At 42.4% G+C, this 15,660-nt stretch overlaps 1 protein-coding gene across 1 annotated transcript in view; it reads left to right on the top strand.

Annotated features, from left to right (window-relative positions):
* lrsam1 (leucine rich repeat and sterile alpha motif containing 1) overlaps window positions 1-15,660 on the top strand; it is a 145,545-nt gene that overhangs the window by 32,242 nt on the left and 97,643 nt on the right. The window contains exon 8 of the mRNA XM_037692504.1: window positions 216-601. Within this exon, the coding sequence (XP_037548432.1) occupies window positions 216-601 (386 nt within the window). The remainder of the gene's footprint in view (window positions 1-215; window positions 602-15,660) is intronic.

Raw genomic sequence — 15,660 nt, 5'->3', positions numbered from 1 at the left:
TATATATATATATATATATATATATATATATATATATATATATATTTGATCTCCCTCTAACTTCCATCAGAACATTAGCTGCAGAACTTTGGATCAACTGCAGATTTGTTAAAGAGTTTTTAGATGCCCTGATAATACTGATGATGATGATGATAACAACAACAATAATAATAATAATAATAACGAGTTTGTAATGACTGTGTGATGTTTTTCAGGGTCTTTTGCTGAACCTGAACCCTGAGGTGTTTAGTTCTCTGAAAGTCTATCCGTTGGAGAAAACTGACAGTGATGAAGTAGAACCTTCTTTCCATCCTACTGCTCCTGATGGTTTCCAGTCCAACTCCACCCAGAGCTCACACTGCAGCAGCACCACCAGCAACAGCACCGAGGAACTGGAGATCTCTGCCCTGTTGATCAGAAGCTCCTTTGAAGGCAAGGACAGTCTCCTGAGTACCAACCCATCCCCACTGAACATCCTGCAGCTGGAGGATAGACCTCACACACCTCAGCCTGAAGACAGCAGATCAGTAAACGGGGTGGAGATTGGAGTCAACCAGCAGGAAGAGGCCTACGTCACCATGTCCAGCTTCTACCAGATCAAGTAGGTGAAACAGAACATCATTGCTGGGCTCTCAGGGCCAGAGTTTAAACTGATCCAAGTTCTGAGAGGAACCTTGCAGCAGCCTCAAAAATATCAGTTTCCCTGAAGTTCTCCCCAACTCCTGGATGGACTCTAGTGATGGTTGATGGATGAATCCTGAAGGTTCTGGTTGCACCAAGCACAAACATGGAGTCCAAATGTCAAAGTTCTTTTAAAGTTATCCAAATAAGTTTGTAAAAGTTTTAAAGTAGTCTTTATCAAAAGGTCTCCAGATGTTCTGAAGGTATTTTGAGAAGCAGAACATCTGGCACCATGATGTTAAATACAAAGCCTGGACCGGACCAAAACTTTATTCTATCAGTTTGTGAATAGCTACATGATGTTCCTCGCTGCAAGACTTTGATGTTTCTGCAAGCATCAAAGGACACCAGGTTAACATCCAGTCATCTAACAGGGACCGTGTCTCTGGGCTTTGTCCTCAGGTAGATTCAGCTGCTCTTAAACTAGGAGAAAATGGTCATTCTCCAGACCTGACCTCAAATCCTGATCTGGGTCAAGAACCTGAGAACCTTTATTTGTTCTACAGGTTGAATGGCTTGGACTCAAACTGACAAAGAGCTGAGTTATCAATAAAATACACGAGTCACCAAATGATCTTCTCTCAATGAACTCTGCATAAAAAAGATTTATTAAGAATTTTCACTTTATTTTTTCAGTAAATCTAAGCTTGAAATATTTGATAAGTGCAGGATGCTGACCCAAAAGATCTAGACATATAGGATGTCTTCACTGGTTCTGATGCCTCCTGGTCACTCCAGGGGTATGTTCCTTCCATGTTTACTGACAGATGTCCTCCTGCTTTCTACAGAAACCCACGCTGCTGTTCTACAGGTAATACTCTGATGGGCCAGAGCTCAGCATCACAGGAAACAGACAAATGAGAGGTTATCTTAACAACAAACAGGTGTTTCAGACTACCACAATGACTTCTTCAGACTACCACAATGCTCAAGTTCCTGACCGAAGAACCCTAATCCTAAAATAATGTTTTTTTTCCCAAACATGCGCAACGTCCCTGAGACCAAATAACCTCTAAAAGTCCAACCCATGAGCTCCGGCTCTGTCACAAACTGAAGAACTCATAAAGGTTTCCACAGGAAAGGAAAGCTGTAACATCACTCAGGCAGGACCAAAACATCACCATTTTACCAGCTGATAAAGGAAGATGCACAGTAGTCCTCAACACTTCTGATTACCAGGAAAAAATAACTACACTACTGAGTGACAGCAACACCTACGAGACTCTGAAGAGGGACCCAACTAGCACATGTAAAAAGAAAGTCACAGATGACCTAAAAAAAACTTGAAAAGAAGAAAACAATCAATCGATCGTTGTATTATACTTTGGACAAAGTATAATGTACCCAGGGGAAGCCACTCCCTGTCTTTATGGACTTCTTAAAATCCACAAAGAAGGAACACCACTCAGACCCATTGTCAGCAGCATGAACTCAGTGACATACAATATTGCTAAACATCTGGCTGGTATTTTAGCTCCTCTTGTTGGAAACACACCTCATCACATAAAGGACTCCATTGATTTTACTAACAAAGTTCAACACTTGAAACTAACCCCAGGAGAAACCCTTGTATCTTATGATGTGACTTCTCTTTTCACATGCATACCCATCTCTGAAGCAGAAGAAACCGTCAGAAAACAACTTGTACAAGACAAGGACTTAATCAACAGGACCAACTTCACCCCGGACCAGATCTGCACCCTGTTGGATCTCTGCATCTCCACCACTTATTTCAAGTTCAATGACAGTTTTTACAGACAGAAGCACAGCTGTGCAATGGGATCTCCAGTGTCACCCATTGTTGCCAATCTCTACATGGAGGAAGTGGAACAGAGAGCCCTAAACTCCTATGAGGGAACAACGCCAAGCCATTGGTTCCGATATGTGGATGACACCTGGGTCAAAATCCAAGCCAAGGAAATAGAAGCGTTCACCAGACACATTAACTCGGTTGATAACAACATCAAGTTCACCAGAGAGGATGCAAACGACAACAAGCTGCCTTTTTTGGACTGTTTGGTTCAGATGGAGAGAGAGGACAGCCCCAACATTGAAGTGTACAGGAAACCAACCCACACAGACCAGTATCTTCTGCTTGGCTCCCACCATCCACTGGAACACAAACTCTCCGTCCTCAGAACTTTACAGCATTGGGCCGAACGCATCCCCACTAAGACAGAAGGGAAGGAAAAGGAACAGAAACACATCCAAGAAGCTCTACAAACATGTGGATATCCTAACTGGGCTTTTGTCAAGTCAGCGAGGAAATCTACAAAACACACCAATAAACTGAAAAAGGAGAACAACAGACGTAAAAACATTGTCATCCCTTATGTTGCTGGAGAATCAGAGAAATTCAGAAGGATCTTCAACAAACACAAGATCCCAGTACATTTCAAACCCAGCAGGACTCTCAGACAGAGACTGGTCCACCCTAAGGACAAAACACTCATACACAAACAGAGTGGTGTAGTGTATGTGGTCCAGTGCAGCGAGGACTGTCCAGACCTCTACATTGGAGAAACTAAACAGCCTCTTCACAGACGCATGACTCAACACAGGAGAGCCAGCACCTCAGGACACGGTTCAGCTGTTCACCTCCACCTCACAGATAAGGGACACTCTTTTGAGGACCAAAATGTGCACATTTTGGACCGAGAACACAGATGGTTTGAGAGGGGGGTGAAGGAAGCAATTTATGTAAAAAGAGAAAAGCCATCTCTTAAAAGAGGAGGAGGCCTCAGATTTCCACTTTCAAAAACCTATAATGCAACTTTAAAACAAATTCCCAGCTGGTTTTCACACCTGATGGGAACAGAGGGGCCTCATCTGTGAATTAGAGGAACGAAGACTTTAAGAAACCCCTACTGTTAAGGTGTTTAGGTGTGACTTGCCAATCTACATATGTGTGTGTGTCTTATCTCACTCAGCCTTATAACCTGAATCTCTCACTCACTTCTGTTTGAATTGAGAAAGCTCCTTGGATGAGGAGCAAAAAGTCTTCTGTTACAAATAAAGTCCAATTGTTTTTGTATAGAATGCTTTTTGAATTCATCGTGTCTTGGATGACTGAGAATCTTCACCAACATACTACAAAGTACTAGAACCCCCGAATGATAACTAAAACTTTGAATTTTGAATCCACAGAACCTTCTAGGTGAAGAATCACCCAAAATGAACTGTAATTATTCTAAGTGACCAACAGAACCATCTGAAGAACCACCATCTGATGATCCCTTTGGTACCCAGGAACCACCAAATCACATTTTGTTCTTCGTCCATTCAATCCTGCAGGGGTCGCCACAGCAAGCCAGCTCACGTGAACATTTCAGAGTTTTACACCAGACACAACCTGGACTCGAAGCTGCACTCTTAGGATTACGAGACCACAGCTCTGACTACCGAGTCACCACAGCCCCAGATAGTGCCATCATAATGACCTTTTTATCAGAACCTCATTTTCAAAACACCCAGGATAACCCACGTCACACAGGATGAAGACCCGTCTGTGGTCCAGGACTGATTAATGTGTCTGGATGGAGGTAAACCCTTTAGGGTCAGGATCTGAGTTTTTACCAAATTCTTCAGTCATCAGAAGAAACTCAACAAGATCTGAGCCACGAGGACCTTCAACAAGACCCAAAACCACCTAGGTTCAGATGTAGACTGATCCAGGTTCAGTCTATCAGAGGACTTTGTTCCAGAACTGTCTGTTCCTCCTGAACCTTCCTGTGTCCAGTCATTGTCTTCTGTTTTAAACTGTAATTTTTATTTATGAATGAACTGAAACAAAGAAAAACCTCCAAAGTTCTTTAAAAGCTGCTCCCTACCTGAACCCATTAGATCCGAACTGTCAGAGAACCAGGACTCAGTGGGCTAAGCCATTTGAAGAGAATGCTCAAGTCCCAGAGATGTCAAACGCCAAACTGCTGCTTTAGATATGTGACACTGGGTGTCTTGGCCAAGAACCAGACCCTGAATGTACACTTCACATCCAGTGGTCCTGAACAGACTTCACTTTAAATCAATATAATGTTCATTACTAATGTGTAATAAAGTAGCAACATTTATTATATTTTATTTCACTTCATTCTTGAACAACATGTAACAAGTTAGAAATGTCTGAAAGACTTCCTGTTTTTCTGATGCATGCTCAATAAAAATAAAACTTCCTGTTTTTATCTCAACATTTAGAGTCACTTGGATACATTTAAATGAGAGCACGATCCTTTAAAAGCACATCTGGTACCAAAGATTTACATTCTACAAAAACAAGTTCCAGTCATTTCCAGGAGGCGGCGGGGTGTTTCTGCAACCTGGTGGGTCGTTGGTGCCATTTGTCTCTCAGAGCTTCCAGGCATTTCTCATCACGAGGATCAAGTAGACGTCGCTGTCAATGGAGGCACTGACCCCACTGATTGATGAACTACTTGTTGGTCACCTGTGCGGTCACCTGTTGATCACAGCAGACGGTGGATCAGAAACAACCTGAGGAAGACTCAGCTGGACTCTCCACATGTGGTGGTTTCTGGGCCAGATCCTCAGGAACCCTGTCATGTTTAGAAACAACCTCAGGAACCCTGTCAGGTTTAGAAACAACATCAACAGTCAGCTCTTCTGGGTTGAATTTGTTGAAATAATTCAAGAAGACACGAGTGAGGTTCAAACGTTCAACTGGGAGCTCAGGTCAGGTTTAAGTGGATTAACATTTCTTAGTCATTCCTGTTTCTGTTCCTAAAAGCTGCAGACTGGAGTTTAAAATGTAAACTGGAGTTTTCTTTTGTTTCTTCATTCTCTGCTGCACTCAGCTCCTCTGTCAGACTCAACACAGTTCATGATTTGATCAAAGAAAAACAGGAAATTAAAGGATGCTCGGGCTTCTGACTGAGCCATGAACAATTCAGGTTGTGTATAAAAACAAATTCAATTCAATTCAATTCAGTTTATTTATATAGCGCCAAATCACAACAAAGTTGTCTCAGGGCACTTTACAGGAACATTCACATACATAAAAGCCAATTAGTAAAGTTCTCTATCTAAGGAATCCAGCAGACAAGATGAATCTTGGCTTTGTTGCAGTCTCCCATCCACAAATAAAATCTTTAAAATTAATCAAATAAGACTGAATCATTTAAATGAAGTTTGAACAGAAATAAAGGAAGGTTTATTTATTAGGCCCGAGCAGCGAAGCGCTGCAAAGGCCTATTGTAATCGCTCAGTTCATTAAACCCGAGCAATTTTTTCGTCAAATGAATTGGCGTTTTGAGGGCCTTAACATATCCCAAAAGTCACCAAATTTTGCAAACGCATCAGGACTGGTGAAAAATTAAGTATTTTAACACTGACAGTTTTGGGTGGAGCATGTGGGCGGCGCGACGTGGCGAAGTAAGACGTAATGGCGTTGCCATACGTTTGGCTCTAAATTCCACAGATTTGAACCAAGGTGCACCAAAATCAGTATGATTGATCATTATCCACCCCTTGAACAGGAAGCCATGTTAAATGCCCGATAGCCTCCACAACGCCCCCTAGAATATTTTAAAACCTCAGCCCCGAGCCATTTTTTGACCGTTAATTCTGAAAATCGTTGAACATCTGTATCATCTCAGGACCTATGAAAAAGTCTCTTGGAGTCCTGGTCCAAAACCAACAGGAAGTCGGCCATTTTGGGTCAAAGGGTCATTTTTAGGCATTTCTAATGGCGAATTTTAACGAACTCCTCCTAGGGATTTTGAGTGATTGCCTTCAAACTTGGTTAATATGCTCTTAACACATTGGGGAGTAAAAGTTATCAAAAGCTTGTGTTTTCATTGATGTTAAAGGGGCGTGGCCAGGCCTCAAATTTGCGCTTCATGCCATAAATTTCCAAACGCTATAACTTTCACATTTGTTTTTCTACGCAGTGAAGTTACCACATGAGTTATGGCTAAAAGCCCACTGCAGCCTCTCCTCTAAGGGGTATATCGGACTAATCTAACACTTGGGTTTTATCCAGAGTAATGTTAGGCTAGTTCTGTTTTAAGGCTGTGTTAGAGGTGATTCACCCAGACTGTTCACGACCATCATTTGTGAGTTACACCCTTGTCTCACCGCATGACTCATTCAACCTAGTAACCGGGGTTAAATCATTGATCATGGGGAAACTGGCATTTTGGCCGCTCACCTCCTATTGTAGAACTGCAATTGTTACAGATCTGGTAGTTTTTAGAATCTAGGCACAAGATTCCAGGGTGTTGTTCGGTCCAAGCTGCGAAACCTTTTAAAACCTCCTCTTTTGGATGAAATTGAACCAAGCTTTCCAACTTTTTGAGTACGAATATGTAGAAATGATAGTCCAGAATTTTACATTTTATGCTTTGCTTTAATTAGGGATTTGCAGGGGTACAGCGTTATCAACACATTATAATTGGTATATAAAAGATTAATGACAGAGAGTTCATGCCTGGTTCCAGGGAGTGTCTTATTGGTCAAGTGAGATGTTCAGGGCCCTGGGGTGTCCACTAAGGCGAGGCTCTCCTGGCTCCGATGAGCTGAGTTAGAGAATCTTGTCTCCTAATGCCTAGATTGTCATTTCAGAACAGCCTATTCCCACAAAAATGGACTAACATGCACTTGGAGCCCCAAAGCATGTTAAATCCCCACAAATCCCTAATCACTGTCTCATGAACCAACCAAGTTTAGCTAGAAATGTTACAATCCACCTTGACAGCACACAGATCACATGGTAACTTTTCAAGTAGGCTGGAAGCAGGACAACAACCAATCTAACCCTTCTTCTTAATTATAGGAACACTGTTACTTCATATAAAATTTAGCATTTGGACAATATGTTAGGGGTCGTTCACCATTTCTGCCCGAAGACTTTTGGAAAATGGAACGATAAATATCTCCTCCAGAGCCCTGGAAGAAATCTCCCTTAACTCCCCAAAAGCAGTACTAATCCTGAGGGATCTGGTCTGGTGTCAGCTCGGCTGAACAAAAGAATATTCCTATCTTGATGAAAAAGAAGTCTTCTTTGAGCTGTTCCAGCTCCCTCTGAGTGGCTCCTGGGGGTGAAGCTATATTGTCCTAATCCTTCGACTCCATAGTCTGTTCAGCCCCGACTTGTCAGTAGGCTTGGTTTAAATAGGAGATCTTTTCACTGGCCAAGCCAGCTTTCCCTTTTACTAGCTTGGTGTCATTTTCTGATTGGTTTTAGTTCTTAAGGAAGGTTGGCCTTCTGTTAAACAGTTAGACTTTCTCCAAACTGTTCCCTTATAAGGTATTGAGTTGTATTGCTCTTCTGCTTCTCAGCTCACAAGCTTACAAGTTACCAACACATGATTCTTTCTACAGCCTGTGTCCTTTTACGGTAATGTGCAGCTTTGCTCAGCTTCTACATGTACTGCTGTTCTGATTTGGTCAGCCGTTTGCAACAGTCCAAGGGAAATGTAAGCTTTCCCCCAGAACGCAACTGGCTCCCTTTACTGCTGTTTCAAGGATGTCAACTCACCACTTTTTTCTTCTCCCGGACCACAGCATGAACTCATATAGCATTTCATTTCCATCCATCCATCCATCCATTTTCTTTACCCGCTTATTCCATTTTGAGTCACGGGGGTCGCCGGTGCCCATGTCCAGCAATCATTGTGCGAGGGGCGGGGTACACCCTGGACGGGTCGCAAGTCCATCACAGGGACACATAGAGACAAACAACCATTCACTCTCTCATTCACACCTAGGGACAATTTAGAGTTACCAATCAGCCTAACATGCATGTTTTTGGTCTGTGGGAGGAAACCGGAGCACCCGGAGAAAACCCACGCATGCACGGAGAGAACATGCAAACTCCACCCAGAAAGGCCCCTGGACCGGGGTTTGAACCAGGGACCTGCTCGCTGAGAGGCAGCAGCTCTACTGGTTGCGCCACCGTGCTGCCCGCATTTCATTTCATACAGTATAAATCATTTCACTTCACCCTAATCACAGGATGTAGGACAACTTGTTACAATCACATAATAATCAATGCATAGAAAATAATTCTGCTATGATCACATCACAGAGAGTACAAATCTGTTACTTGGAAGCCTCTGGCAGATCTGATTTCATCCAATAAGCAAAATTACTTGACACATTGAAAGACCGAAATGCACCAAACTTGGCATGACTCATCCCTGTTGGATGTATGATGATCAACTGTCATCATATTTTGATGTCATCAAAGCCCCGCCCCCTCAGAACAAGAAGTCTCCTTTTTTACTTGGAATGCTCCCTCTTTGACACCATTGACCTAATCAGGATGATCCTGTGTTAGAAGACAGATAATATGGTCTGACTTGATTTAAAGTGCAAACCGTTTTTGCTTGAGGATGTGGGCGTGGCGAATCAAGAAGTGACGCCGTTGCAATACGTTTGGCTCTAAAATACACAGATTTCAGGCGAGGTGCACCAAAATTACTATGATTGATCATTATCCACCCCTTGAACAGGTATCCATGATAAGTGACCAATAGCCTGCACAGCGCCACCTACATTATTCCTACAGTTATAGCTCAGTGATACATCATCTGATCTGTACCAGATTTAATGTGCATGATCAGTGAGCACTTCTACACATTGATATTGTGGTTTAACATATGACTCTAGTGTGCCCCCTAGATTATTCCAACAGTTATATATCAAGGATATATCATCCAATATGTACCAGATTTATTGTGCCTGATCAGTGAGCACTAGTAGACACATTGGTATTGTTCTTTAACATTTGACTCAAGTCTGCCCCCTAGATTCTTCCAACAGTTATATCTCAGTGATACATCATCTGATCTGCACCAGATTTTTGGTGCTTCATTAGTGACCACTTCTAGACACATTGGTATTGTTTTACTTTTGACTCCAGTTTGCCCCCTACATTATTCAAACAATTACATCTCAGTGATACATCATCCGATTTCTACCAGATTTTTGGTGCGTCATCTGTAAGCATGTCTAGACACATCGGTATTGTTCTTTAACATTTGACTCAAGTGCACCCCCTACATTATTCAAACTGTTATTTCTCAATGATCTATTATCTGATCTGCACCAGATTATTTGTGCATCATTATTGAGCACTTCTAGACACATTGGTGATGTAGTTTAACTTTTGACTCCAGTGCGCCCCCTATATTATTCCAACAGTTATATCTCAGTGATACATCATCCGATAGGAACCAGATTTTTTGTGCATAATCAGTGAGCAAGTCTAGACACACTGATATTGTGGTTTAACATATGACTCAAGTGCGCCCCCTAGATTATGTAATCAGTTGTATCTCAGTGAATTATCATCCAATATGTACCAGATGTATTGTGCATGATCAGTGAGCACTTCTAGACAAATTGGTATTGTTCTTTAACATTTGACTCAAGTGCGCCCCCTACATTATTCCAACAGTTATAGCTCAGTGATACATCATCCGATCTGAACCAAATTTTTTGTGCATAATCGGTGAGCACGTCTAAACACACTGATACTGTGGTTTAACATATAACTCATATAACATATAAGTTTAGGCATATGCACACCCTGGTGGACGCGTGCGGGAATGGCACGAGAGTGTTCGCGACGGCGACTGGGAGGCGTTGCTGGAGCGCCTGCGGTCGCGGGTGATGGCGAAGGGTCAGCAAATGCACACCCCGGTGAACGGGCGCGGGACGGGAGCGTTCCCGATGGCGACCGGGCGGAGTCCCTGGGGCTTCCGCGGTCGCTGTAAGGTCGGAGTAGCGCTTTGCTGCGAGGGCCTTCAATGCTGCTTGCAGCTTTAATTTAATTTGTTTTTTGATCTGTTGACACCTGAGCTTCAGGCTGGACATGTACAAGTAAACTCACCTGCAGGAAAGAAAACAAATGTTGAATTATACACGTTTAAAATGGTCTCAGAATGCTTTACATTCATGTTAAGCTCAGTTTTGTATTTCAGTGAATGCTCCAGTAACATGATTTAAAGTTACCAGAGCCTATGCTGAGACGAACATATTTGTAAAGTTCAATGATTCACAGATTCTCGGCATTAGTTTCATTTCACTGAAAGACAAGCAAGAAGACTAACGTCTCTACAAAGGTCAAAAAGCAGAAAGAATTAGGAGAAACTTTAAAATATCCTGATGAATGCTCAATAATCCAGGTAGAAAAAAAAAAGTTAAATCTGGTCCTCTGGACATTCAGAAAAACAAAACTAAGCAAAATAAAATAAAATGTAGAATCGTTTCGTCTTTCATCCGAGAGACTTCCTCGGTCTGAGGTGCTGTATTCAGCTCAGTCTCTTAAATAGCACCTTCTCAGAGTGGATCAACCAGTTTTGCTGCTGACAACCAAAACCAGCTGATCACATGCTCAAGAATGACCATCAGCCTAACAATGGATCATTAGCACCTGATGGCTGTTTACTGTTCACAGAGGGCTGAGTGATACTAGCAATCACAGCATTGTAAGAGGGGGACAGTTGAACCCGGAGGCCTCCACCCCTGTTTAATGATGGACGATTTCTTTTCACAAAGATGGCCTCCTTTACTCCTCTCTCAAACCATCGTTCCTCTCTGTCCAGGATGTGAACATCTTCATCCCTGAAAGAGTGACCACTGGCCTGGAGATGAGTGTAGACCGCAGAATCCTGGCCTGATGATGTTGATCTTCTGTGCTGGGCCATCCTTTTGGCCAGTGGCTGTTTTGTTTCCCCGATGTAAGACTGATCACCCTCCTGACACTGAACAGCATACACAATATTACTCTGTTTGTGCCAAGGGACTGGATCTTTGGGATGAACCAGTCTTTGCCGTAATGTATTTTGGGGTTTAAAAGCCACTGGGACGTTATGTTTAGAAAATAAACGTCTCAGTTTCTCTGATACTCCCTCAACATACGGAATGACCACTGGTCTGGGTCTGGGTTCCTCCTTTTCACCTGATGGCTGACTGGAGTCCTGTTTGGGTTTCTTCTCTGCTTTCAGGAAGGCCCAGTTAGGATATCCACATTGCTCTAGAGCCTGTCTTGTGTAGGATTTCTCCTTCTGCCTGGCTCCTGAGCTAGTGGGGACGCTGTCTGCTCTGTGATACAGAGTCCTGATGACTCCTAACTTGTGCTCCAAAGGGTGATGGGAGTCAAACTGCAAATACTGGTCTGTGTGGGTGGGTTTGCGGTACACCTCAGTTTGCAAATGTCCTCTATAAGAGACTAAGACCTCACAGTCCAAGAAAGCCAACCTGCCATTTTTTACATCTTCTCGTGTGAACTTGATGTATTTATCCACAGAGTTGATGTGGTCAGTAAAATGTTGGACTTCCTTAGATTTAATTTTAACCCAGGTGTCGTCAACATACCTGAACCAATGACTTGGTGGTGTCCCTGAAAAGGACGTCAAGGCTCTCTTTTCTACCTCCTCCATGTACAGGTTGGCAACAATAGGAGAAACTGGAGACCCCATAGCACACCCATGTTTCTGCCTATAATATTGCTCCCCATATGTGAAGTAGGTTGACTGCAGGCACAGTTTCAAGTGGCATCATTCCCAAGAGCCTGGAACTGAAATCTTCGGTCAGCGGGCACCGGGCAAGCAAGATCCTTCAGAAGGCACAGACCCAGCTGCTGAATGAACAGGTGAGATAGACCAATTTTACTATTGAGGCCTTGAAGGCCAAAGAAGAGCAAATTCAACAAAAACTAACAATGTGCCTAGATCAGACTACACTTCAGCAAGTAATGGACTGTACAGATCAGGCACGCTTAGCACACAGCATGTCAAGTCCAAGACTCAACAACAAAACAAGACGGCAGCTGTCTTGTTAGCCGTTAAGGACCGTATCTTTAGTGATATGATAAACTGCTGATTTATTAATGTCGCGCTTCTTCTCTCTGTTCCTCTAAAAGGCACAGCATAGTTAAATGAGCTCTGAAACGTTGTTTATTTCAAGGAAGGAGACAGGTCTGTCGGAGCTGCAGCTTCAAGGTTCCAAGTGGAGGCTCACTACCGCATTTCACACACGCTTACTAACGTGAAGGCGGCACAGCTGAATGGACTATATAGTGCCTTTCTATCTTATGAAGACACTCAAAGCTCTTTACTACACAATCTGTGCCCTCATTTGCCCATTCAAACAGCATTCTACTAGATCTCTACAAAGAAGAATCAGAGCTTTATCACATTCATACACTGATGGGATACACATCAGAGGCAATGAGGGTTTCAGTGTCTTGCCCAGGAACTCTTCATCATGTGACTGCTCGTGGAATAGAACCCCCAACTCTCCAATTGGAGGACGACTGCTCTAGCCTCTCAACCACAGCTGCCCCCAGCTGAAGAGGATTATTATTTAATATATGTAAATCGATGTCTAAAAAATAAACTACTTTGAGACGGAACACACCTGACTGGACGATGTCAAAAGCAGACTGCAAAAGCTGGAAAGCCTTATCAACTGTTTTAGCTCGACAATAAACAAATGTGTCATCAGCATAGAAGTGTAAGGATGCATCAGTGATGCTCTGACCTACATTACCTATGTAGATTGTAAAGAGGGTGGGTCCTAAGACCGAGCCTTGTGGTACACCATTGTTGATTGTTAAATAACTGGAAGAAGTGCCATTATGTTGAACACATTTCCTCCGATCTGAAAGATAGTTAGAGAACCAACCAATGGTGTGTTCTGAGAAACCAATTTCTGAGAGCTTATGACACAAGAAGTTATGACTTAGCATCCAGTGCTTCAACAACGCCATTAAGAACCTTCAGTGAAGCAGTTGTTGTGCTGTGTTGTTTCCTGAAACCAGATTGTAGGCGAGGTAAGATGTTAAATGAGTCCAGATACTTTTTGATTTGAGAGTTTATCAGTTTTTCTAGAACTTTGGCTAAAATGCAGAGTTTAGAGATTGGTCGATAACTGTTCATTGAGGTGGGGTCACCTCCCTTCAGCAAAGGAAGAACAAAGGCTGTTTTCCAAGTGTCTGGAATGGAGTTTTGGCTTATGAACAGGTTAAAGATGTGTGTGTTTATGTATCTGGACTAAAATAACTGAATAAATGAATTAATCTATAAATAAATGAATACTTACGTGAAATTTGTAGCTAAATAAAAAGTGTTTACAAACACACACAAACAGCTGTTTTCCATTAACAACTTAAATGAGGCTTTAGTTCCACCTCTGACCTCGAGGGGGCAGAAAAGTCTAAAATAAATCCAGCTGATGTTCGGCCTCCTTACCTGCAGGGGGCAGAACCGAACCAATGGGGATTCACCAACCAAAACTGTAAACAAAACGTCGATAAAGGGTTTTCTTCTTAAACCAACCCTTAAGAGATTTTTTTTAAATCGAATAATCATATTAAAATAAAGTAAGATGTGTTTGTAAGGTACATTCTGTTATGTTTCACTGCTGTATTTAAAGCGGAAGCCTCGAGGGGTTTGACGTTGCACTGAACAACTTTCTTCCGAGGTGCCTTGAACGCAGCATCAGTCGGTTTTAATTCTATATTTAAATATATGTTTTTTTTTTTAATGGACAGGATGTTTCAGTCTGACGTCTCCCAAACAAATAATTTGCAGCTCATTTAGTAACTTTATAGGTGTCAAAAGAATCCGACGTTAAATTAAAAAGACCCTTTTTTCTCCGGACGGTTGAATCAACCTGCTGTGGATCACGGTTCGGTGTTAGCAAACACCGGAACTTGTGGTTCTATACTCAAACAGCGAAGAGCAGAAACATAATTCTTTAACCCGAGTCTGTAAGTATAAAACTTACATTATTACACCCTTATCAGTTGAATACACGCGGTGTCACGGTGTGTTGGGTTTGGTTTAGTTGCTAGGTGTGTTAGCATGTGTTAGAGCTGAAGAAGCTGCTCATCATCCTCATCGTCAGAGGATCAAAACGGTTCAAAAGAAACCATTTAGGATTTACCTGAGAGCTCCCCACATATTTACTGAGTCACACAACACCAGCAGGAGTGATCTGTAGGTAAATCAAGGTGAAAAAACCTTTACCTTTATATTTGTTTAAATTTATGTCACAGACCTGCTCAGGTGACTATCAGGTGTTCATTTGTTAAATAAGTTTGTTGTAATTACATATTTGTGGCGGAGTTGGGTCAGAAGTAAAGATGTGCAGAGGTTGAGGAGTCTGAGAAAAGCTATTTCAGAATAAAGTGGGTGAGACACCGCGGTAAAGTTAGTTTTACGTTGGATATTCGAGCTCCGTGGCTTCAGCGGTGTGTTGCTCTCGTCAATCCGCTTCAGGCTGTCTGATTTCGGTTACTGAGACTACAGCCAGCCTGGTGGAGGTCCACAAGCTTCAGCAGGGGGATCAGCCGGTTCTGCAGAGCTTTGTTTATGTTGAGTGCAGACCCACACTTTAGTAAATGTTGATAGAAATGAAAAACTACCAGAGGAAATACTGGTCCTTCTCAAAAAATTAGCATATTGTGATAAAGGTCATTATTTTCCATAATGTAATGATAAAAATTAAACTTTCATATATTTCAGATTCATTGCACACCAACTGAAATATTTCAGGTCTTTAATTGTTTTAATACTGATGATTATGGCATACAGCTCATGAAAACCCAAAATGCCTGTCCCAAAAAATTAGCATATTTCATCCCACCAATGAAAGACAGGTGTTTTTAATACAAAAAACACCAACCTTCAAATAATCATGTTCAGTTATGCACTCAATACTTGGTCGGGAATCCTTTTGCATGAATGACTGCTTCAATGCAGCGTGGCATGGAGGCAATCAGCCTGTGGCACTGCTGAGGTGTTATGGAGGCCCAGGATGCTTCGATAGCGGCCTTAAGCTCATCCAGAGTGTTGGGTCTTGCGTCTCTCAACTTTCTCTTCACAATATCCCACAGGTTCTCTATGGGGTTCAGGTCAGGAGAGTTGGCAGGCCAATTGAGCACAGTAATACCATGGTCAGTAAACCATTTACCAGTGGTTTTGGCACTGTGAGCAGGTGCCAGGTCGTGCT

The sequence above is a fragment of the Nematolebias whitei genome, chromosome 18 (genome assembly GCF_014905685.2).
Source record: "Nematolebias whitei isolate Nwh7 chromosome 18, NemWhi1, whole genome shotgun sequence".
In the NCBI taxonomy this organism is placed as follows: Eukaryota; Metazoa; Chordata; class Actinopteri; order Cyprinodontiformes; family Rivulidae; genus Nematolebias; species Nematolebias whitei.
This window is presented reverse-complemented; position numbering and strand designations above follow the sequence as displayed.